Source organism: Scyliorhinus torazame, chromosome 17, assembly GCF_047496885.1.
Source record: "Scyliorhinus torazame isolate Kashiwa2021f chromosome 17, sScyTor2.1, whole genome shotgun sequence".
Classification (NCBI taxonomy): Eukaryota; Metazoa; Chordata; class Chondrichthyes; order Carcharhiniformes; family Scyliorhinidae; genus Scyliorhinus; species Scyliorhinus torazame.
In genome coordinates, this window is record NC_092723.1 from 44,265,218 (window position 1) to 44,289,258 (window position 24,041).

Consider the following 24,041-nt stretch of genomic DNA (forward strand, 5'->3'; position numbering starts at 1 on the left):
CTCCAGCTGTTGCAATGCACTTTTCCTGCTGGCAGCGCACCCCCGCCTGCTAGTTTCCCCGCAGTGTGGGTCGGCTTCAATGAGGAATTCGGCGGGAAGAAAGAATCCCGCTGCCAGTGAAAGGCGCAACACCGAGAAACATGCAGCTGGAGGACCGGAGAATCCAGCCCATAATCACTTGAAACTGGAAGCATTTCAAGTATAAACATGCTTGAGATATAGAACATGAATTTGCTCTTTTCTAGTGCCTGATGCGAGTGTGGAGTTTCAGACTTCTCTGCTGCTCACACCTTTCGATGTGGATCTACCCTCCAAATTCTGAGTGATAGTGTCAGTTGCTCAAAGGATAATATTTGTATCTGTATGCTGCAGTAAAAATAATGTGCTGGGATATCAACAAGTAGAGAAAAATGTTGAAATTGATGACTACGAAGGACTTTAATTTGAAAGTCTGTGTGTTGGGCACAATACATTTGGCCAGTTGAAAGCCAGTTTTAAAGTCACATTGGGCATTTAAACTATCAACCATCTCCATCTTCTATGAAAACCTGGTACTTTCAGGGTCCTATATATACTACTGTAGATGTGTGGCTTTCCTGTATACAAAATGAGGAAATGTTATTTAGGTAATATCGAGGAACATCCTGTTTATCAACAAAGATCACAAAGCAAGCGAACAAAACAGGTTAGTTAGCTAAAAATAAGTACCCTTTTTCACAGACATGGGAAATCCTTGCTAACAATCCCTACGTGTCAGCAATCATGACTTGCGAATAGCAACAATCAGATTATTTCCTGTTACTGTGGAGTTATTGTTTGGAGGCCAATGTTACATTGAATCAGCTTTGTGAAAATTGAAATCATCATTTCCTTGTCTGACCTTGGACTAAAGGATATTAAACCTGTCAAAAAAATCTTAAAATGTTAAGTTATAAGGAATTAAACAAATGATATTGGATACAATGCCTTGAGCCACATTTTTAGATGGCATCATGATTTTCTAACTGGAAGGTAGGGGTAAAAGGCAACAATTGAAGTTCACAAGCAGAATGCAAAACAAACCAACAAACCTATTCCAACTGACTCTAGCCGTTAGAGACAGGAAGAATTTGTTTTTTAAAGGGTGGAGTATTAAAATTTCACCTCTATAGAAAACATTCCCATTATCAAACAGTAACCTCTGATCTTGCAAGTGAAATGTTCTTAACTTAAGTATGCTTGAATGAAAAATGATTTGATTCTCATTTGTATTTGGAAGATCACGTTGTTTGGGACCCCTTTCAAATCATGCTTCGACTTTTAACTCTAATTACTTCAACCATTGAAGGCAACATCCATCCATCCCCCTCCCCTGCTCCCAGGTCATTCCCACCCCTTTAAACCTCTCTCCTGATCTTTTGACCCCAGTTCCCCACCCTTCAAACCCTTGCCAAGATCCCCAACCCTAGAATGATGTGGGCTCCTCAGTGGAGGGATTGCCTGTAGCCCCAGCAGTGCCTATCCTCCTGACTGGGGATCCATTTTGCAGGCAGTTCTTGAAGGCAGGACCTCGTCCAGAGAAAGAGACAAAAGTCTTACCTTAAAGCAATTATCACCGACCCCAGTGTTAAATGGTTGTGGGTAAGGATTCAAAACACTTCATAATTTCGATACCAGACCTTTGAATTGGTGCCCCTTCATTTCCGATTGTTGGTGGATTCCTGATTTGCCATATTTTATGTCGCCCTAATTAAAGGGCGGGATTTAATGGCCTTGTCACGCCCGACTTGGTGACGCGACGAGGCCGTTGAATCTCATGAGAGGCTTCTCGTGAGATTCGCATGCTCAAAACGTCTTGCGAGATTTGACAGAATCTCAAGAGACTTTGCGATCTGGATCAAGCCCAACGAGGGCGAGATTCAGATTAGCATATTTAAGTGAACCATTAGGCTAATTTAAATATGTCTATGCTGGATTCTCCCGGTGCCCATTAACTAATGGCCTTGCTTGGGAGATCTCGCAAGGACGCTGTTTAGTACTGGTTTCCACAAATGTGGACCAGGCATAATGGCACCTGGGGGTTCTCCCAGGCTATTAGAGACCCCTGGGTGATCGGGTTCTGTGCAGGGTGGTACCCTAGCCCTCCCCCTGGCACCCAGGCACTTTGGCATTGCCAGCATTGCCACCTTGGGTTGGCACAGCCAGGTTGACTGCCATGGTGCCAGGCTGATATTGCCAAGGTGCCAGGTTGCCTATGCCAGGGATCAGGCCCGGGGTGCTTTGCCCTTAAGAGGTGGGTGAGGGAGGCTTGAGGACCCAGTAAGAGTTACGTTGGGTGCAGTGGGGGTGGGGGGAGGGGGGTCTGGAGGCTACGGTGGGGTGGCTGAGGGATGGTTGAAAGATCGGGGTGGCTTTTATAAATGGAGCACAAATCCACGAATATTCTGCCTGCACTGGGAGCTGGGCTTATCAGTGCAGGAAATGATGTAAGTGTGGCCTTTATGGGGCATTCCTCACCAAGGCCAAAAGAAGAGGCAAAGTGCCGTTAACTGGCGGGGTTTCTCTTGGTGCTGCAGTGCCGAGAAACATCCTGCTAAACGTGCCCAAAATAGAACTTTGTTTTTGTCCAGTTAAATTGTGCCCAACATCCCTAAACTTTATAGAGTGTACAACTCTTCAATAGGTCCTTTTTATTTATAATGGGCAGTTTAAGTTATGGGGTTACAGAGATAGGGCGGGGTGGACAGGGGAGTGCACATGGATAGAGGGCGAGATTCTCCGACCCCCCTACCGGGTCGGAGAATCGCCGGGAGCTGGCGTGAATCCCGCCCCCGCTGGTTGCCGAAGTCTCCGGCACCAGAGATTCGGCGGGGGCGGGAATCGCGCCGCGCCGGTTGGCGGGCCCCCCCTGCTCGATTCTCCGGCCCGGATGGGCCGAAGTCCCGCCGCTAAAATGCCTGTCCTGCCGGCGTAAATTAAACCACCTACCTTACCGGCGGGACAAGGCGGTGCGGGCGGGCTCCAGGGTCCTGGGGGGAGGGGCACGGGGCGATCTGGCCCCGGGGGGTGCCTCCACGGTGGCCTGGCCCGCGATCGGGGCCCACTGATCCGCGGGCGGGCCTGTGCCGTGGGGGCACTCTTTCCCTTCCGCCTCCGCCACGGTCTCCACCATGGCGGAGGCAGAAGAGACTCCCTCCACTGCGCATGCGTGGGAAGCTGTCAGCGGCTGCTGACGCTCCCGCGCATGCGCCGCCCGGAGATGTAATTTCCGCGCCAGTTGGCGGGGCACCAAAGGCCTTTTCCGCCAGCTGGCGGGGCGGAAATTCGTCCGGCGCCGACGTAGCCCCTCAATGTTGGGGCTCGGCCCCCAAAGGTGCGGAGCATTCCGCACCTTTGGGGCGGCGCCATGCCCGTCTGATTTGCGCCGTTTTGGGCGCCAGTCGGCGGACATCGCGCCGTTTCCGGAGAATTTCGCCCAGAGTGCTCATTCAAAGGGCTGCTGCAGACTCGATGGGCCAAATGGCCTCCTTCTGCACTGTAGGGATTCTATGATTCTATGAAAGTGAGTGGAGACGTGAAAGATATTTGTAGTCAAATTAGTATGTTGTTTACAACAACAATTCTTTATTTATGTGATTTCCAATTATTCTTTCATTAAAGACTTTTAACAGAAGCAAAACTTTTCACTCCGGAAAAAGCTACATAAGGCTGTCTCTGTGTGAAATCAAACTTGAGAAGGTAGATACAGATTTTGCCGAGAGTCTGGCCTTGTGATTTGTTTCTAATCATGGAAAATGACAGTATAATTGGAAGTGAAAAGAGAGGCTTACATGCAATGGCCTCAATGTTATTCAAGGAATAATCAGTCTTCTTTCCTTGAAACCTGCCTGTTACAATTTGTTCAGCATTAATCATCGAAGAAAACAGCTTCCTTTCTACCAGTCTTGCTCATGACAATGCCCTTGTTTAGGAATCATGTTTCATAGCAACATTATAATTGCTGCTTCCTTGAGTCTAGGTTTGTGTGTACGTGGCCATTGGTGTTAGATTGTGTAGAAACTTTGGAGGATATATAGTATTGGGCGGGATTCTCCGATCTCCTGCCGGGTCGGAGAATCCTACCCCCGCCGGCCGCCGAATTCTGCGGCACCGAAAATTTGTCGTCGGCGGGAATCGCGGCGCGCCGGTCGGGGGTTTCCGTGCGCCCCCCCCGGCGATTCTCCGGCCCGCAATGGGCCGAAGTCCCGTTGCTGTCATGCCAGTCCCACCGGCGTGAATCAAACCACCTACCTTACCGGCGGGACTGGCGGCACGGGCGGGCTCTGGGGTCCTGGGGGTGGGGGCGTGGGCCGATCTGGCCCCGGGAGGTGCCCCCACTGTGGCCTGGCCCGCGATCGGCGCCCATCGATCCGCAGGTGGGGCTATGCCATGGAGGCACTCTTTTCCTTCCACCTCGGCCATAGCCTCTGCGATGGCCGATGCGGAGGTGAGCCCCCCCCCCTGCGCATGCGCGGGGATGACGTCAGCAGCCGCTGATGCTCCCGCGCATGCGCGGACTTCCGCCGACTGACGAAGTCCCTTCGGCCCCAGCTGGCGTGGCGTCAAAGGCCTTTCCCGCCGGCCGGCGGTGCGCCAACCACTCGGGCACGGGCCTAGCCCCTCAAGGTGAGGGTTTGGCCCCTAAAGGTGCGGAGAAATCTGCACCTTTGGGGCGGCCCGATGCCGGAGTGGTTCCTGTCACTCCATCCCGCCGGGACACCCCGCCCCGCCGGGTAGGGGAGAATCCTGGCCATTATCTTTGTATTTCTCTACAGAATCAATGCTGGTGTATTCTTTTAATTCACATGACAGCTTTTCTAAACCTTCTTCATCCAAATCAAGTAAATCTTCAGTTTTAGCGCAAAGGATGGCTTTTGAATAATACGTTGTATCAAAAAACTATCCCCACGGTTTTGGCATACTTAACCAATTCCATTATGTCACCCAACTCCATCCTTCCTGGGCCGTCCCCAACCTATCCCTTCTGTTCTTCTCAACCCACCCCCTTCAGGTTTTGCTATCCGCCACAGAAACAATTGCCGAGAATGTCCGGCCTTTCCCGCTGGTGGGACTTTCTGGTACTGCTGAACGCAACCCCCGGATGGACAAGCAATGCAAATGGCCATTGACTTCGGCAGAGCAGGAAGATCCCCCCCCCTCACCCCGCTGGTCAGTGGCGAGTCGCCTTTGACGGGCCAGGGGGTAAAATCCAAGCCAATCTCTCCAATCTGGGTAATTTTGTTGTTCGGCTCCGGTTACCTTCTGTTGTTTTTGTTCTCCATCAATACCTCCTCCCAACTGGGCTGTCACTAATTTTGGCAGCTGCACATAAATCATGCTCTCCAGCCTTCCACATGCCCCATGTGCCTTGGAAGGTCTCTTTGGCTGTTTTATTATGTTAATGATGCTATATAAATCCCACTGGCAGCAGGGATGGTATCAGCCTGCTAGGTAAGTCGCACTGAATCTGGGACGACATTCTCCGACCCCCCGCCGGGTCGGAGAATCGCCGGGGGCTGGCGTGAATCCCGCCTCTGCCGGTTGCCGAAGTCTCCGGCACCGGATATTCGGCGGGGGCAGGAATCGCGCTGCGCCAGTTGGCGGCCCCCCCCCCCGCTCGATTCTCCGGCCCGGATGGGCCGAAGTCCCGCCGATAAATTGCCTGTCCCGCCGGCGTAAATTAAATCACCTACCTTACCGGCGGGACAAGGCGGCGTGGGCGGGCTCCGGCGTCCTGGGGGGGGCGCGGAGCGATCTGGCCCCGGGGGGTGCCCCCACGGTGGCCTGGCCCGCGATCGGGGCCCACCGATCCGCGGGCGGGCCTGTGCCGTGGGGGCACTCTTTCCCTTCCGCCTCCGCCACGGTCTCCACCATGGCGGAGGTGGAAGAGACTCCCTCCACTGCGCATGCGTGGGAAACTCAGCGGCCGCTGACGCTCCCGCGCATGCGCCGCCCGGAGATGTCATTTCCGTGCCAGCTGGTGGGGCACCAAAGGCCGTTTCCGCCAGCTGGCGGGGCGGAAATTCCTCCGGCGTCGGCCTAGCCCCTCAATGTTGGGGCTCGGCCCCCAAAGATGCGGCGCATTCCACACCTTTGGGGCGGCGCCATGCCCGTCTGATTGGCGCCGTTTTGGGTGCCAGTCGGCGGACATCGCGCCGTTTCCGGAGAATTTCGCTCCTGATTCTTTGTCCCTCAGTGCTAAATTGGCTTCCACTCTTATTTCCTGTTTGAACTCTTGCTTCAATTAAAAAGGGTGCAGGATAAGAATTAAAAAGTTTCCAAAGAAAATCCTAACTCTGGAGGCAGCTGGATGTGCACGTTGAGTAATTTTGGGAGAAAGCACACAATTTTATTTTGTTTCAGGGACCTCCAATGAGAACTGTGGAAATCCAAATCCCAACAGTATGCATTTCCATGGATTCAAGATGGCAAGTTATTCAACATGGCAACATGGTTGTGCAGCAAATATCCTGTGAGGATCTTGAATGACCAACATCATTCTTGATAATATGCATTTACTATTTAAAATCTTTTGTATTGCAGATTGTCTTTTCAAAGTATGTCCTATGAATCGTTATTCAGCACAAAAACAATACTGGAAAGCAAAGCAAGCAAAGCAGGACAAAGATAAAATAGCAGATATTGCACTATTGCAGAAGCTGCAGGTAAGGCATCAATTTCCACCCTTACTTAGATATATCTGCCATGTCTTCTAAACTGTTATATTTCTGAAGAAAGAGATAAATTGTCAAAGCTTTTTGTCTTGTACACGTCAGGACAATTCACAAGAATACCAACGTAAGGGAAACAACACATTCGTATTGTATAAGAAAACTGCTGATTGGTTGGCAGGTGGACTCTGATTTATGTAGGAATTGCCATGGAGAATGCACTAGTTGATGGTGACTGATAGTTAATTCTGATTGGTCAAGACATTACCCTGAGGAAAGAACCAGTGAATGGCTGTACCTTATTTTGTTTAGCTGAAACAGGCAGAATATGTGTACATGTTTTATTTCTGTCTGCAAAGAACAGGGCCTTGTGTATTAAGAAATATAGCTTCCACTACAGAAAATGCACGACACTGTGAGCCTGACTGACTATCAATCAGTACTCTCTTTTCATACAGTATAAATTTGTTGTTTTCCCGAACAATTCTTGCGAATTGTCCTGATGAGTACAAGATGTAAAGCTTCAACAAAATGTCTCTTTTTTAAACAATAGTCAAGTTCTGTTCTACCAAACTGTTGTCTTATTCAAGGTTTATCAATCAAGGCAAGATTATTCAATTTTGAAATATGAACACATTTTGAAGTATTGTGATATACAAGGCAATGTAATAAATCTGTTAATCTTGTAAAGGGACTTATGTTTCACGTTTTGCAGCCCATAATTTTATTACTAGAAGTCTGATGGATTTCTATGAGAAACTCTATTGCTTTTCGCTTCTTACTGTGCTGGTATGTATAGCATGAAATCATTTCTCAGTGTTGTTTTCATAAACTTGTCCTTTCTAGCTCCCTTAATGGGTCAATGAATAGCTACAATGACCAGAAAGGTTTGAACTTCAATTTCTGGTTAATTAGCTGATGTTAGTGAGAATGGTAGTGGGAGAAATACAATGTGCCACAATGTTGTTGGGCTGTGGGTGGGAAATATTCAGGGTACTTCCTGTTTCTGACCACTGCTCGCTGGAATATGTGTGTGTGTGTGGATGTAAAATTATAACTAGTTGAGCAGTGATGCCACTTGCATGGTGGAATTTGCTGCCGTCACCTGGTATCGGCTCACACAGAAAGAACGGTCAATTGTTTGAGGAGGGATACTAGCATTAGTGTTTCGATGTGACTATTGAGAATGAGCTCGGAGTTTCAGAAAATAAATTTTAAAAAGGCCAGATGGTGATGGTAATGAGACACGTGGGGCGGGTTTTCTCTGACCCTGCGGCGGGTCGGAGAATCGGCGGGGGGGGGGGGGGGACGCGATTCACGTGACGCCACTCCAACGTCGGTCCTCCGATTCTCGATCACTGGAGAATCGTCGCCATTGGCGACAGCGCGGTCGGCGCGGCGCCAGTCGGGGGCCGCTCAACACGGCCCCCCCCGGCGATTCTCCCCGCGCGATGGGCTGAGTGCCTACCGAGTTAGGCCGAGCCCCACCGGTGCCATTCTCGTGCTCCACTCTCTGTGGAGCAAGAAACAGAGTTAACATATGATTCTTCAGACTTTGTAGTCTCCTTGAAAAGGAAAATATCACTGTAATTAGGGACTTCAAACAACCATTGGGAGTGTTAGTTTATCCTGAGGCCAATAAATGCTCACAAGGAAGAAGTGAATCATTTCCAATTATTGAGCAAAACTTGGGAGATAGGGAAAGGGATGCAAGAAATGATTCGGAATAGCAGAGGTGGTCTGTAGTATAGTGGTCAGCTGTAGTCAATGAAATTTTAATTACAACAGCTTGTATTTATATGGCACCTTTAATGTAATAAAACGTTGCAAGGTGTTTCACAGCAAATAAAGTATGACACAGTGCCATATTAGGAGATATTGGGCAGGACTCTCTGCCCCCCCCCCCCCCCCCCCCCCCCCCCCTTGGCCGGGTCGGAGAAACGCCTGGGGGCGGTGTGCATCCCGCCCCAGCCGGCTGCCGAATTCTCCGGCGCCGGGGATTTGGCGGAGGCGGGAATCGCGCCGCGCAGATCGGGGGCCGTTGGCAGCGGCCGCCTCGGTGATTCTCCAGCCCGTGATGGGCCGAGTGGCCGCCCATTTTAGGCCGGTCCCGCCAGCGTAAACTGCAACAGGTACTTACCGGTGGGACCTGGATCCGCGGGCAGCCTCCGGGGTCCTCGGGGGGGGGGGGGGGGGGGGCGTGGTGAGTCTGGCCCTGGGAGGGGCCCCCACAGTGGCCTGGCCCGCGATCGGAGCCCACCAATCCGCGGGCGGGCCTGTGCTGTGGGGGCACTCTATTCCTCCGTGTCGGCTGCTGTGGACCTCCGCGATGGCCGATGTGGAGATGAACCCTCCTGCGCATGCGCTGGGATGACGCCAGCACACGCTGGCGCTCCCGCGCATGCGCCAACTCGAGGAGGCTGGAGGAGGCACTTTATGCTGGTTGGCGTGGCGCCAAGCCCCTTCCACACCGGCCGGCACGGCGCAAACCACTCTGGCGCCGGCCTAGCCCTTGAAGGTGCGGAGGATTCTGCACCTTTGGGGCGGCCCGGCGCCAGAGTGGCTCACGCCACTCCTTCGTGCCGGAGTTGTCCGCCCCGCCGATTCCTGCAGAATCCCACCCATTAGGTCAGATGATCAAAATCATGGAAAAAGAGCAGGTTTTCGAGTGTCTTGCAGAAGGAAAGTGAGGTAAAGAGGTGGACATGTGTAGCGAGGGTATTCCAGAACCTGAAGCCTGGGTAAGTTAAGGTACGGCCACCAATAGTGGAGCAATTATAACTGGGAATACACAAGAGGCCAGAATTAGAGGAGCACAGGTATCTCTGGGTTGGTGGAGGGTGCAGGTTACTGATGTGATGGCTCTGCAAGTGCACTTTCTTACCCTGCAATGTTGTCGTCCCAGTCCAGACTGGTCTGAGTTGTGGATAAGGTTTCATCTCTTTCGGGCCTTGCCCTCTTCCTGCTGGCACCTGTAAATGAGAGATAGAACATAGAACATAGAACATTGCAGCGCAGTACAGGCCCTTTGGCCCTCGATGTTGCGCCGACCTGTGAAACCACTCACAAGCCCATCTACACTATTCCTTATTGTCCATATGTCTATCCAATGACCATTTGAATGCCCTTAGTGTTGGCGAGTCCACTACTGTTGCAGGCAGGGCATTCCATGCCCTTACTACTCTCTGAGTAAAGAACCTGCCTCTGACATCTGTCTTATATCTATCTCCCCTCAATTTAAAGGTATGTCCCCTCATGCTAGACGTCACCATCCAAGGAAAAAGGCTCTCACTGTCCACCCTATCCAATCCTCTGATCATCATGTATGCCTCAATTAAGTCACCTCTTAACCTTCTTCTCTCTAACGAAAACAGCCTCAAGTCCCTCAGCCTTTCCTCATAAGATCTTCCCTCCACACCAGGCAACATTCTGGTAAATCTCCTCTGCACCCTTTCCAATGCTTCCACATCCTTCCTATAATGCGGAGACCAGAATTGCACGCAATACTCCAAATGCGGCCGCACCAGAGTGTTGTATAGATGCAACATGACCTCATGGCTCCGAAACTCAATCCCTCTACCAATAAAACCTAACACACCATACGCCTTCTTAACAACCCACTCAACCTGGGTGGCAACTTTCAGGGATCTATGTACATGGACACCGAGATCTCTCTGCTCATCCACACTGCCAAGAATCTTACCATTAGCCCAGTACTCTGTCTTCCTGTTATTCCTTCCAAAATGAATCACCTCACACTTTTCTGCATTAAACTCCACTTGCCACCTCTCAGCCCAGCGCTGCAGCTTATCTATGTCCCTCTGTAACTTGTAACATCCTTCCGCACTGTCCACAACTCCACCGACTTTAGTGTCATCTGCAAATTTACTCACCCATCCTTCTACGCCCTCCTCCAGGTCATTTATAAAAATGACAAACAGCAGTGGCCACAAAACAGATCCTTGTGGTACACCACTAGTAACTGGACTCCAGTCTGAACATTTCCCATCAACCACCACCCTTTGTCTTCTTCCAGCTAGCCACATGAGAGTGTGAGTGACTGCATGAGCTGCCATTAATATTGAGGAATGCCCAACCCTTACGTTTCTATGACATCCATGGGTCCTTTCTGGATGGAGCCCATAAGCCTATCTCTCCATCGCCACAAGCTCTATCTCATTTCACCCCGGCCAACAGGGCTGCCTGCTCCTCAAAGTCGGCGAGGCCTTTGAAATATGACTGGCCCCTCTCATCTTCTCCCTCTCTCTTTTATTATGGCTTAACTTTTACTGTGGAAAGAGGGAAGGTGGAGTTGACAGCAATTGGGTTTCATGTATCTTTCTCATGCTTACAGTCTTACAAATAACTCACTGGATTGTGTGTCATGTGATTGATATACTGCAGGTTGTCCATAATGGTTCTGGGGCAGCATCCTCCAGAGCAGTGGGCCCAAGCTGATATAAGGATTTGGTTGCTGGTTTGCTCAACGTCTATCCTGCCCCAGACAGCCTGTGTGCTCTCTGTGTGGAAGGGTCAGAGCCCCACAGTTGCTTGCCCACCCGCAGAGTAGATGGACTGCAGTGGAAATATGGAACATCACATTATCACATTACCACTGAGGTACATGGTCTCTCTGTCATTCAGTGAGTTGAGTTGAACATTTGAGACCTCACTTAATCTGGCAGAGCTGATGAGGTGATTCATCTGTTTCCTTCACTTCCGGGCAGTTTTCTGGTGCAACCTTGGGCACTGACTGTCCGGAGACTTGCTCTCATGCCAGGTTCGCCTTCCTGCTTGGCCTCCTCCTCCCATCCTGTGGACAGACGACATCGCTTCTGGCCTCCACTTTGCCGAGCAGGATGCTCAGGGAAGCATCATTGAATTTGGGCGCTGGAGATCCCTGACCATCATTTGGCCATCTCCTCCCTCAGCATTGGATTGGATACTGTCCGGACGCTTTTTAGAATGATGCTCGGATATGACCGGGGGTGCGCGCACCATCAGCCTGTCCCGCTGTGTGATACATTGTGAAATCCCTGACTGCATAGTTAATGGGACTAGGGTCACGCAATGCAGTGCAAATTCACAGTGGCCTCCATTGCGGGGAAAGGCTCCCTGTTCTTGCCCCTGCCATGACATAGTCCCAGAATGGAAAGTTCTGCCAATGTAAGTTACTTTGCAAGGACATAATGCCAGCCACTATGGAAAGTGTGGCAATCCAGGAGAGATCAGTGGCTACAAGCCTCCAAGGAAAGTATCTAAAGATGGCTATGTCCTCTAGAATGCAGCTGCAACTGCTACTGTTGGTGCTTCAAATAGCATGATTCAGAGCTGGCAAGGCTTAATTAGGACTATTAGTTCTGCCTTCTCACTAACCATTATCTCAGTAGAGCCAACACCTAGAATCAGTTGTCTATTAAATATGATAACTGTAAGTATTGCTGTCTCTCACAATATTACCTCAGGGGTTTCATGCTTGTTGTCCCCTCTAATCCCAGCACAAAAGGGAGCCATGCCCACATGACCCTGAAAGTGCAACTAAAAATGGTCATTTCACAACACCAGCCTCATGAGGATATGCATCAATCACCTCAGTCCTCAAAGGTTACGTTGAAAAGTCCAAGGTACTCAACTCACACACCCTGACAATTGAGGAATGCCATGTTGGAGTAACGGATTGGATTTATGAGTAAACAGAAGTGGATTATCTGCCAGTTAAACAAGGGATATAGCAGGTCTGGCAAGAGACCAGACAGCAATATTGCTCTGGCTGAACAATCCGAGCATTGTAGATTAGTGTTGTACAATAGAAACACGACAGATTTCTGAGTTGCGAGCATTGACATGCAAAATTAGCTGATATGCATTGCACTCCAACTGCACATTTCTTGAAGTAAAATAAAAGCTCATGGTATAGTGGGTAACATATTGGTATAGATGGAAGATTGGTTAGCTAACAGGAAACATACAGTTGGCAAAAACGGGTCTTTTTCTGGTTGGCAGCACATGACGAGTAGTGTGCCGCAGGGATCAGTGCTGGGGTTTCAACTTTTTACAATTTATAGAAATTACTTGAATGAGGGGACTGAAGGTAAGATTGCCAAATTTGCGGATGGCACAAAGATAGGTAGTAAATTGTGAAAAGGACACAGGTACAAGGTGGCCCGCCCCTCACCCCCCCGGACCCCTGTAATAGGGATATCTCCACAGGGATCCCTGGAACACAGAGAACACTACAGGGACAACCTGTAATGGCGAGACCCGCAACAGGGACCCCTATAACAGGGAGACCCCCCCACAGGGACAACACATAATAGGGAGAGCCCCCCGCAGGCATTCCTGTAATAGGGACACCGCCCACAGGAACAATATGTAATAGGGAACCCCTGACAGGCACCCCTGTAATAGGGAGCCCCCCCCCCCCACAAGGATCCCTGTAATTGGAGAACCCCCACAGTGACAACCTAAAATAGGGAGATCCCCCCACCCCCAACAGGGACCCCTGTAATAGGGAGACCCCCCCCACAGGAACAACCTATAATAGGGACACCTGCCACAGCGACACCCTGTAATAAGGAGATCCGCCATAGGGACCCCTGTAATAAGGAGATCCGCCACAGTGACCCCTGTAATAAGGAGATCCACCACAGGGACACCTGTAATAAGGAGATCCGCCACAGGGACCCATGTAATAAGGAGATCTGCCACAGGGACCCCTGTAATAAGGAGATCCGCCACAGGGACCCCTGTAATAAGGAGATCTGCCACAAGGACCCCTGTAATAAGGAGATCCGCCACAGGGACATCTGTAATAAGGAGATCCGCCACAGGGACCCCTGTAATAAGGAGATCCGCCACAGCGACCCCTGTAATAGGTGACCCCCCCCCACATGGATCCCCTGTCTAAAGGGACCCCCCCACAGACCCCCCCCACACACTGCCCCCCCCACAGAAAAAAGACCCCTGTCATAAGCTACAGAGCAGTCCAGACAGGGGCAGTGAGAAGAATTACAACTGGAACACCTGCCTTGCAGCACCATGTGCCTATTCTTGGGAGGACAGCAGCTGTGACCTGCATCTGGTTCCCACCGATCCATTAGCTGCAAGCCATTCATGGCTTTCTAGTAATGGTCTGTGATTGACAGCTACTACAAACCATCTGTTGCTTTCTATTCATTCATCTTCCATCACGGTTCAGCGGCCCTAGTGATGAAACCCCAATGTTTCTAAACATTGATCACATTCACATCATCACCTACCATGTCTTCTAGGTGTGTGCAAGACCAGCGACAAAGAAAAGAGCAAATATCCGGTAAACCAAATCCACCAGTTCCCAGTCATTTGTGAAGGGGCATGTTTAAGGCAGGCACCGTCTCTGACTGTCAGGTTTTCCAGAGGGGTCCATGTGGGGCTGGATTACCTCTCCCAAACGGCTTGATATACGGTGGCAGAGGTGGTTCACCATTGGTCAGTGGCGGGATCTTCCAGTCCCGCTGCTGTCAGCGGGTTTTGCCGTTGGTTACACCCTTGTCCAGTTACGATGTGGGGCTTGGGTTCATTGACTGCACGGTGGTACAGTGATTAGCACTGCTGCCTCCGAGCGCCAGGGATCCGGGTTCAATTCCGACCTTGGGTGACTGTGGAATTTGTATGTTCTCTCCGTGTCTGCGTGTCTTCCTCCGGTTGCTCTGGTTTCCTCCCACATTCCAAAGATGTGCAGGTTAGGTGGATTGGCCATGCTAAATGGTCCCTTAATGTCCAATGGTTAGGTGGGGTAATGGGGATGGGGCAGGTGTGTGGGCCTGGGTGGGCTGCTCGTCAGAGTGTCAGTGCAGACTTGATGGACTGAATGGCCTCCTTCTGCACTGCAGGGATTCTAAGATATAAATGCAAGTCTCTATGATCGGAAGATCCTGCCGGCGAGAACGGCTGGAAAATTTTGGCCCGTGTATTTTGTGTTGAAGTTTCAGCACAACATCTCCCGTTTTCATTTCACTTTGATTACTGTCACATCATTGTTGGAAAACGGACAGTTTTGTGGTTGTAAATCCAGGACCAAATCGCATAAGGGGCACAATTACCTCATCAATGCCCAAAGCAGGAAGAAGCAGCTCATTCTGGCAGCCTCGCCCCTGCACTGTCCTGTTGTCTGCTGTAAAAGGAGTCTTAATGATCATTTTGATCACCAAATATGAAACTTCCTTTTCGAAACCTCAGTGAATGTGCACTGAAGCAGCAAACCTTGGCATGGTGTATTATCAGAGTCAGCTATTGATTGGTGAACTGAATCTTCAGGGCCCTATCTGGTTGGTAACTATGTAACTGCTTCGTTATTTTTGCTTTAAAATCTGATATTTGCTGTCTATTGAAAATATGAGGGCATGACCTCCTCTCCTCATAGTGTTTTTAAAAAATGCTACAATGATAGTCTATTGCAGTACCATTGCAGTTTCCTTCCTTGGTAGCTTTTGATTCCTTCTTGATGCTGGAGATCTCATCAGAAAGTTGGGTATCGACTGGGACCACTAGTCTTTTCCACATGGGAGAAGGAAAACTCTACTATTCATGATCAAAATCAATGGCGTCCATTCAATTTCTATTACACTCCCAACTCGTCCCAATGCTATTGTCTGGTTCCACAGTCTTTAGTTTCTTCCCTTTCCCTTCCTATCACAACACTTGTCATTCATCACTGCTCTCTTTGTCCTCCATAATTCCTGCTGCAAATCACTCCCGGCCCCTTCTCAGTCCATAACTATCAACAGCATGAACTTGTGTCTATCCTTTGCACCTCAAACTTGGGTCAACTAACGTTTCAGACAAAACACGCAAACTCGCAAATTATCGTAGAACAATCTCCTTTATTGTACCGTACCAGGTTACCACAAAAATATCAAAACTCCACTATACATGGCATTGAAACCTCTATTACACAAAGTATCAAAACCCTGTTCTACAAAAGGTATCAAAACTCACGGCTTGGACCTAAATGCCACCCGTTAAGAGGCATGGTAGTCAGTCTCCCTCTTGGTGGTTTCCGATGTCCTCTCTGATGCCCTGACTTAGGGCGCTGCTGCTTACTATGGTTGTTCCTGCAGGTTAGCGCTTCAGAAGTTCCTTTATATCTCCTTATACACATCTTGCTGGTCCTGATCATTCTTCTAGTCACATACTCATAGGCACCACGGTAGCACAAGTGGATAGCACTGTGGCTTCAAGCGCCAGGGTCCCAGGTTCGATTCCCCGCTGGGTCACTGTCTGTGCGGAGTCTGCACGTTCTCCCCGTGTCTGCATGGGTTTCCTCCGGGTGCTAAATTGCCCTTAGTGTCAAAAAGGCTAGGAGGGGTTAGTGGGTTACGGGGATAGGATAGAAGTGAGGGCTTAAGTGGGTTGGTGCAGACTCGATGGGCCGAATGGCCTCCTTCTGCACTGTATGTTCTATGTTCTAATCAATCACTGTCCTTTGGTCACGAATGCTCAGGGAGTTGTGCCTCTCTCAGGGGTTGTTTATCTCTCTGGAGCATGACACAGCCGTCTGTGTCAATCATTGTCTCTTAAAGGCATAGGAACAGCCACTGTCCAATCAGCTCCTGTGCCTGTTCCCCACCCTCAGCCTTGCTGCTCCCACAGTCCTTAGCCTGATGCAGAGTTAGCTCTTTTAACCATCAGACTTTGCTGGTGTCTTCACTCTGCTGGTGTCTTTACGAATACCCATCAGGCTACAGTCCTCCCTCTGATCCATTGAATGTAGCAAATAGGATCATAACTATACGCGCCTACTTTCCGAGTTAGCATTCAAGTCCAAACTGTGTCACAATTTCACAGTATCATTTGAGAATTCGTTCTCTCTTGCTCACTGATATCAAAATGATCACAATAATCATAACATGCGAAGCAATTCTGATCCACGAGTGATTTTGTACATTTGAGCCCTAATTCCAAATATCATCCCACCAGCTCGTTTATTTTATGGTTTCAGTTTCTTTCCTGGTGCCCCGAGCTCGCTGGATAATATCTACATATGTCCGATGGGTTTTAGTTAATTGCTGTTTAATTCATAGCAGGGTTTCTGGGAGGAATCTGACATCGGTACCTGCCCTGGCTGGAATTTGGAACTTTAGGCAAATGATGATAACATTGATAAGATGTCCTACACTTGCCCCATTCCAATCCGACATCAGAGCTCTCTCATAGCTTGCCTCACCTTTGGATGTGGACCTTAATCTAATTACTATTACCCATTCAGTTCCCACATTCCATTAACTTCCATTAACTATCATCCTGCTTTATGCCTACCCTTGTGAAAGCAATACTGTCCACTACAATATTGTTTTTTCCTTCCAACAATCATGCATTCCACATGCTTCTGGGCTTTAACACATGTTTTGGTTGTTCATTTGATCTCTTTGTCACAGCTACCATTGTAAATCTAAATTCTCAAAAGTCACAGCTCAAAATCTTTTTGTCTCCACTAGCACACGCAAGCTATGCCCCTATAATGTTCAAATACAGGTTAAAAAGTAGCTGAAATGATATTTAACAAATTGAAGAGGAAACTCTTCCATTGTCTCATTATTCTTGACCAATCTTTCTTAATTCGAGAATAGCTTGATCAGCACTGATTCTGCATTTTGATCCTCTTCTAAGGTTTTGACTTCCATTCCATAACCCCAGATAACTACTAATGATTGGAAAATCCAATTATCTATTGCAACTTCTTTTTAAAAAAATTTAGAGTACCAAATTATTTTTTTCTAATTAAGGGGCAATTTAGCGTGGCCAATCCACCTAACCAGCACATCTTTGGGTTGTGGGGGTGAAACCCACACCGAAACGGGGAGAATGTGCAAACTCCACAAGAACAGTGACCCACGGCCAGGATTCGAACGTGGATCCTCTGCGCTGTAGTCCCAGTGCTGACCACTACGCCACCATGCTGCCCTTATCTATTGCACCTTCAACAACACTCCCCAGATTTAACACTTAAATACATGGCCATTTGTCTCCCTCCTTCAACACCACATTTCCTTCAGCCACTTGTTCACAGTGGCTTTAGGCTTCCCATCTGAACAAATTCTTGATCACCCATGATCACGATTCCCGTACCAGCCTCCCCGAACAGGCGGCGGAATGTGGCGACTAGGGGCTTTTCACAGTAACTTCATTTGAAGACTACTTGTGACAATAAGCGATTTTCATTTTCATTTTCAAGTCAAGCAGACAGTCTGACAAATTTAGGATGGTAGGCGATAGAATTATGAATACTATGAATCCCAGAGATCTTGACCTTTTTGAAGTATGTTCCTGAATTAGAAATATTCAAAAGCATCATCAGGCCTCTCAAAATCCATGATAAATTAATCCAGTTGTAGTTGAGCCTTCACTTTGCAAAATTTAAAATGGAAAGCAGATTTCTGTAGAGCACAATGGATTCAGGAATTGAGATAAATTTAGGTTAACAACCTTACACTCTTCCCATTCACCGCATCTGTCAGCAGTGTAGCTTTAGTGACATGTGGCCCAGCTTCAGGCTTGCCAAAATCACTGCATTATCTTGCTTCCTTTTTCTGGTGGGCATGCAGCATTGGAGCTGATACCAACTTTATCCCAGCTTTCAGTCTGAAACAAAATATCCAATGTTATTAGCAGCTCATCATGTTATTGTGTGGTTTTCCAGACTAATACATTGAGGAACCAACTAGAGAACAGGCCATCCTAGACTGGGCATTGTGTAATGAGAAAGAAATAATCAGCAATCTGGTTGTGCGAGGCCCCTTGGGGATGAGCGACCATAATATGATGGAATTCTTTATCAAGGTGGAGAGTTAAGTAGTTGATTCTAAGACTATGGTCCTGAATCTAAATAAAGGAAACTACAATGGTATGAGGTGTGAGTTGGCTATGATAGATTGGGGAATGTTATTTAAAGGGATGACGGTGGATAGGCAATGGCAAACATTCAAAGAGTGCATGGGTAAACTGCAACTATTGTTCATTCTTGTCTGGCGTAAAAGTAAAATGGGAAAGGTGGCCAAACCATAGCTTACAAGAGGAATTTACGATAGTATTAGATCCAAGGAAGAGGCATACAAATTGGCCAGTAGGAACAGCAGATCTGAAGATTGGGAGCAGTTTAGAATTTAGCAAAGGAGGATAAAGGGATTGATAAAAAGGGGAAAATAGAGCACGACGGTATGCATGCGGGTAACATAAAAACTGACTGTAACTTTTGATGGGTATGTGAAGAGAAAAAGATTGTTGAGGAAAAATGTCCCTTAGTCAGAAACTGGGGAATTTATAATGGGGAACAAAGAAATGACTGACCAACTAAATAAATACTTTAGTTCTGTCTTCACAAAGGAGGACACAAATAATACACCAGAAATGTTGGGGAACACAGGGTATAGTGAGAAGAAGGAACTGAAGGAAATCAGTCGGCAGGATTCACCTGAAAAATATCTATGTCCGGTTTCGAGCATGTTTGGCGGGGTGTTTCTGGATGGCTACAGTGCCGAGATTGACACTGCTATTCAACGGCACTTTGCCGTTCATTTGGGCCTTTGGGAGTTTCTCCTCGTCGAGGCCACACTTAGGCAGTTTTCCTGCACTGCAGGGCTGAGCTCGCCAACAGAACCAGCTACTTACAGATTGAGGCATCATTTTGAATGGCTAACACGATCTGTACAACCCCCCTCTTTAGGGGCTCCCTTCCACTTTCAGGACCCTCACTCCTTCACCCCCGCAACCTTTTATTCCCTGTCAAACCCCATTCACCACTCCCTTCCATGGACTTGACCCCCCAGGTCCCAACCCCTGGCAGTGTCAAATTGGCATCTGGGCACTTTGATACTGCCAGCTCGGCATCCTGGCTGTATCCCTGGCAACCTGGCAGTGCAAGCTTGGCAGCCTGGTAGTGCCCAGGTGGCACTGTCAGGGTGCCAGGTGGGCAGCGCCAAGGTTCCTGCATGTCATGGGGAGTGCCAGGGCACTATCCTGCCCTGTCGCTGACCCCCGGGGGGCCCTAATGGCCTGCGAGAACCCCCCCTCAAGGTTATCTGGATCACGCCCAGTGAGGGGGTGACCCAGATCACGCTGGGCATAGCAGGTTGGGTGACGTGTGGTCAGTCCGGCAGGAAGCCCAATTTGGGGCTCTCCTGGGATTCACCCATTTTGCCTGGTTCGGAACTGGGCACAACACAGTGACTGAATCAAATCTAGTATTAGGAGGGAAATGGTTTGGGGGAAATTGATTGGATTAAAAGTGATAGATCCCTAGGGCCTGATAATCTACATCCCAGAGTAATTAAGGAAGTGGCCCTAGGAATAGTGGATGCATTGGTGGTCATCTTCCAGGATTCTATAGACTCTGGAACACTTCCTACAGATTGAAGGGTAGCTAATGTGACTCCACTGTTTAGAAAGGGAGGGAGAAGGAAATCAGGGAACTATAGATCAGTCAGCCTGATATCGGTAGTGGGGAAATGCTCTAGTTAATGCTATAAGATTTAATAGCAGAGTACTTGAAAAACAGCGGCAGAATCAGACAGAGTCAGCATGGGTTTATGAAAGGGAAATCATGCTTGACACATCTACTAGAATTCTTTGAGAATGTAATGAGTAGAGTTGATGAGGGGAGGCCAATGGATGTGGTTTATTTGGACTTTCAGAAGGCTTTCGACAAAGTCCCATGTAAGAGACTAGTGTGTGAAATTAAGGTGCATGGGTTTGGGGGTAGTGCATTGAGATGGATAGAAAAGTTTGTCAGAGTCATCCAGACTCAAAACGTTAGCTCCTTCTCTCTCCACAGATGCTGTCAGACCTGCTGCGATCATCCAGCATCTTCTGTTTTTGTTGGATAGAAAACTGATTGGTAGACAGGAAACCAAGAGTAGGAATAAATGGATCTTTTTCCAAATGGCAGGCAGTGACTAGTGGGATACCACAGGGATCAATGCTGGGACTCCAACTATTCACAATATATATTCATGATTTAGACGAGGGAACTAAATGTTGTCTCCATGTTTGCAGATGACACAAATCTGGGTGAGAGGGTGAGCTGCGAGGAGGATGCAAAGATGCTTTAGTGTGATGTGGACAAGTTTAGTGAGTGGGCAAATGCATGGCAGATGCAGTATAATGTGGATGAATGTGAGGTTATCCAGTTTGGTAGTAAAAAGAGGAAGGCAGATTATTATCTAAATGGCTGTAGATTGAAGAAGGGGAATGTGCAATGAGACCTGGGTTTCCTCATACACCAGCCACTGAAAGTGAACATGCAGGTGATAAAGAAGGCAATTGGTATGTTGGCCTCCATAGTGAGAGTATTCGAGCAAAAGATCAGGAATGTATTGCTGCAACTAAACAGGGTCTTGGTGAGATCACACCTGAAATATTGTGTGCAGCTTTGGTTTTCTTATCTAAGAAAGGATCTTCTTGCTATTGAGGGAGTGCAGCAAAGGTTTATCAGACCGATTCTTGGGATGATGGGACTGATATACGAGGGGAGAGTCAGTTGGTTAGGATTATATATGCTGGAGTTTATAAGAATGAGGGGTGATCCCATAGAATCCAATAAGATTCTAACAGGACTAGACAGCGTAGATACAGGAATGATTTTCCTGGTAGCGGGGGAGTCCAGAACCAGGGGTCACGGTCTAAGGATAAGGGGTAAACCATTTAGCATTGAGATGAGGATACATTTCCTCACCCAGAGAGTGGTGAGCCTGTGGAATTCACTACCAGAGAAAGCAGTTGAGGCTGAAACATGTTTTCAAGAATGATTTAGATATAGCTCTTGGTGCTAACGGGATCGAAGGATATGGAGAGAAAACAGGAATAGGTTGCTGAGTTGTACGATCAGCCATGATCATAATGAATGTTGGAGCAGGCCAGAAGAGTTGAATAGCCTACCCCTCCTATTTTCTATGATTCTGTTGAAGTTGTATGAGTTACACTAAGTTACTGGGAGGAAACCGGAGACCCGGAGGAAACCCACGCAGACACTGGGAGAATGTGCAAACTCCACACAGTCTCCCTAGGTCAGAATTGAACCCAGGTCCCTGGTGCTGTGAGGCAGTAGTCCTAACCACTCTGTCACCGTGTCACCCACTTCATGATGCTTTTGGTATTTCTAATTAAAAATCATCATTTGAACATGTCCAGATCTATGTACAATGGGATTTACAGGCAGTCTTTGACTTTATGACATTCAAGTTACGATGAATGGCACTTGCAACATTTATAATTTTGCACCCGATTTTGGTTTCACACTGTCAGTTTCAATGTTGTGGTGTTCTGCGTTGCCCACCATTTATGTTTTTGGTTTGCTGACCCCGAATGAGCTCGTGGAAAATGAGAAAGCTTCCTCCGATTTTCTGTTAAAAATGTGGCCTACAGAGCCATGTATGGTGATAGAGATGCCAGAATGTGAGATGGATAAGGAGGAATGGAATGGTATCTGCTTTGGTTTTGTGGTCCTAGTTTAGACACACTTGGACAAAGAGCACAGTACATATTTTAACACTGTGCTAGGCTCATCTCCTCGCGTATCCATGTGGTTTAATCTTCTACCGTGAATTGTTGGCTGAAAATACCTTCAGACAAATGGCTTACCACCACCTGGGAGCGCCAAGCTGATACACAAAAAGACCTTAAGGACTGGATATTAGCATGTGTTCATGAACCAGTCACCCATTTTTACCAGTGCACCTATGGGAAAATCAGTTCTGACTTATGACGTTTCGACTTACAATGAGGTTTTCAGGAACCAATTGTGTTCTAAGTCCAAGGACTGCCTGTATATCATTCATAGTTCTATTGCCTACTATACGTTTTGTACCTTTTGATGTTTCAAAGATTTTACATTCATGTTTTATGCTTCAGTACAGGTTTTTCTTGGACCTCTGTCAAATGACACCATTATGATTTAAATGGGCACTTTTACACAATGCTAGAATTTTCACAGTCTTAAAATCTTGTGCGTAGGATAACATAATTTTTTAAACTATTTTTATTTTATCTTATTTTCTTTGTAAATATAAGAACATTTTTATTAGCATTGCTCATGTCTAAAGTCCTGCACTGCTCATATTTTGCAACATGGAGATATATATTTGGGTAATCTCGATCACCTGTCAGTACGCATTGGTTTGCAGGTTTGCTACCTTGTGGCCCATAATAGTTGCTCCACTGTAATAACTTATATTTTGATGTGCTTGAAGAAATAATAAGCCATCTCCTGTTGTATTGCACACAGAAATCAAGATGAAATATGGTCTACAGGTGAAGGGGCTTAGGGTGGGGGAAATTGGGCCAAGGTAAAAATTAATTTCCATCTTGAAGTTCTAAACTCTACCCTCACTTTTTATAACACTTTTATATTATTTATAATTAAATTGCAACATTCAGGAGGGGGGTTTTCCATCCATTCTTGCCAGCAGGATGTTCCAGTCTTGCCGACAGCGAATCCCCGCCACGGGTTTCCTGGTGACAGGGGTGGGTTCAATGGGAAATCCCATTGACAGTGACTGGACCAGAAGATCCCGTCGCCGGTCAACGGTGAGTTGTCTATTGCCACCGAGAAACACAGAGTGGAAAATCCCCCGAACAGGCTGAGGAACTTGGAGATACAAAACTGAGGTCCTACAGCATTGCCAATGGCAAGAGGATGCAATTACTATGTGACATGTTAAATGCAAAGATTAGAATTTGTAATGGGAAAGGAGACATCGGTGTGTGGTATAAATGTTACACCAGCACATAAAGTTTGACAAGCAGATGATATATTTTTACAATATATATCTGTATTGCCTGAGATGTATTGACTAAAGCTTATGTGTAACAGTTTGATACAACGGTGTGGTCATTTCAGAGGGCATTAGATCATAGAATCCTTATCGTGCAGAAGGAGGCCATTCGGCACATCGAGTCTGCATTGACCTTTTGAACGACCACATTACCTAGGCCCAATCCCCCATCCTATTCCTGTAGCCCCAACCCGACGGGCAATTTAGCATGGCCAATCCACCTAATCTTCACATGTTTGGACTGTGGGAGGAAACCGGAGCATCCAGAGGAAACCCAGGCAGACACAGTGAGAATGTGCAAACTCCACACAGGCAGTTACATGAGGCTGGAATCGAACCCGGATGCCTGGTGCTGTGAGGCAGCAGTGCTAACCACTGTGCCACCCTGCTGCCCCACATTCTACCATATTGCTGTTGATCTGGAGTCACATATAGGTTATATCAGATAGGAACCACAGATTCCATTCCTGAAAGGACATTAGTGAACATGGTGTGTTTTTACAAAAATCCAGTAGTTTGTGGCCGCAATTATTGTGACTACAATTTT

At 47.8% G+C, this 24,041-nt stretch overlaps 1 protein-coding gene across 1 annotated transcript in view; it reads left to right on the forward strand.

The window, feature by feature from the left end:
- The window catches only part of itpr3 (inositol 1,4,5-trisphosphate receptor, type 3), a 361,536-nt gene that overhangs the window by 102,945 nt on the left and 234,550 nt on the right, over positions 1-24,041 (forward strand). Inside the window, exon 3 of the mRNA XM_072480387.1 lies at positions 6,562-6,683. Coding sequence (XP_072336488.1) covers positions 6,562-6,683 — 122 coding nt within the window. The remainder of the gene's footprint in view (positions 1-6,561; positions 6,684-24,041) is intronic.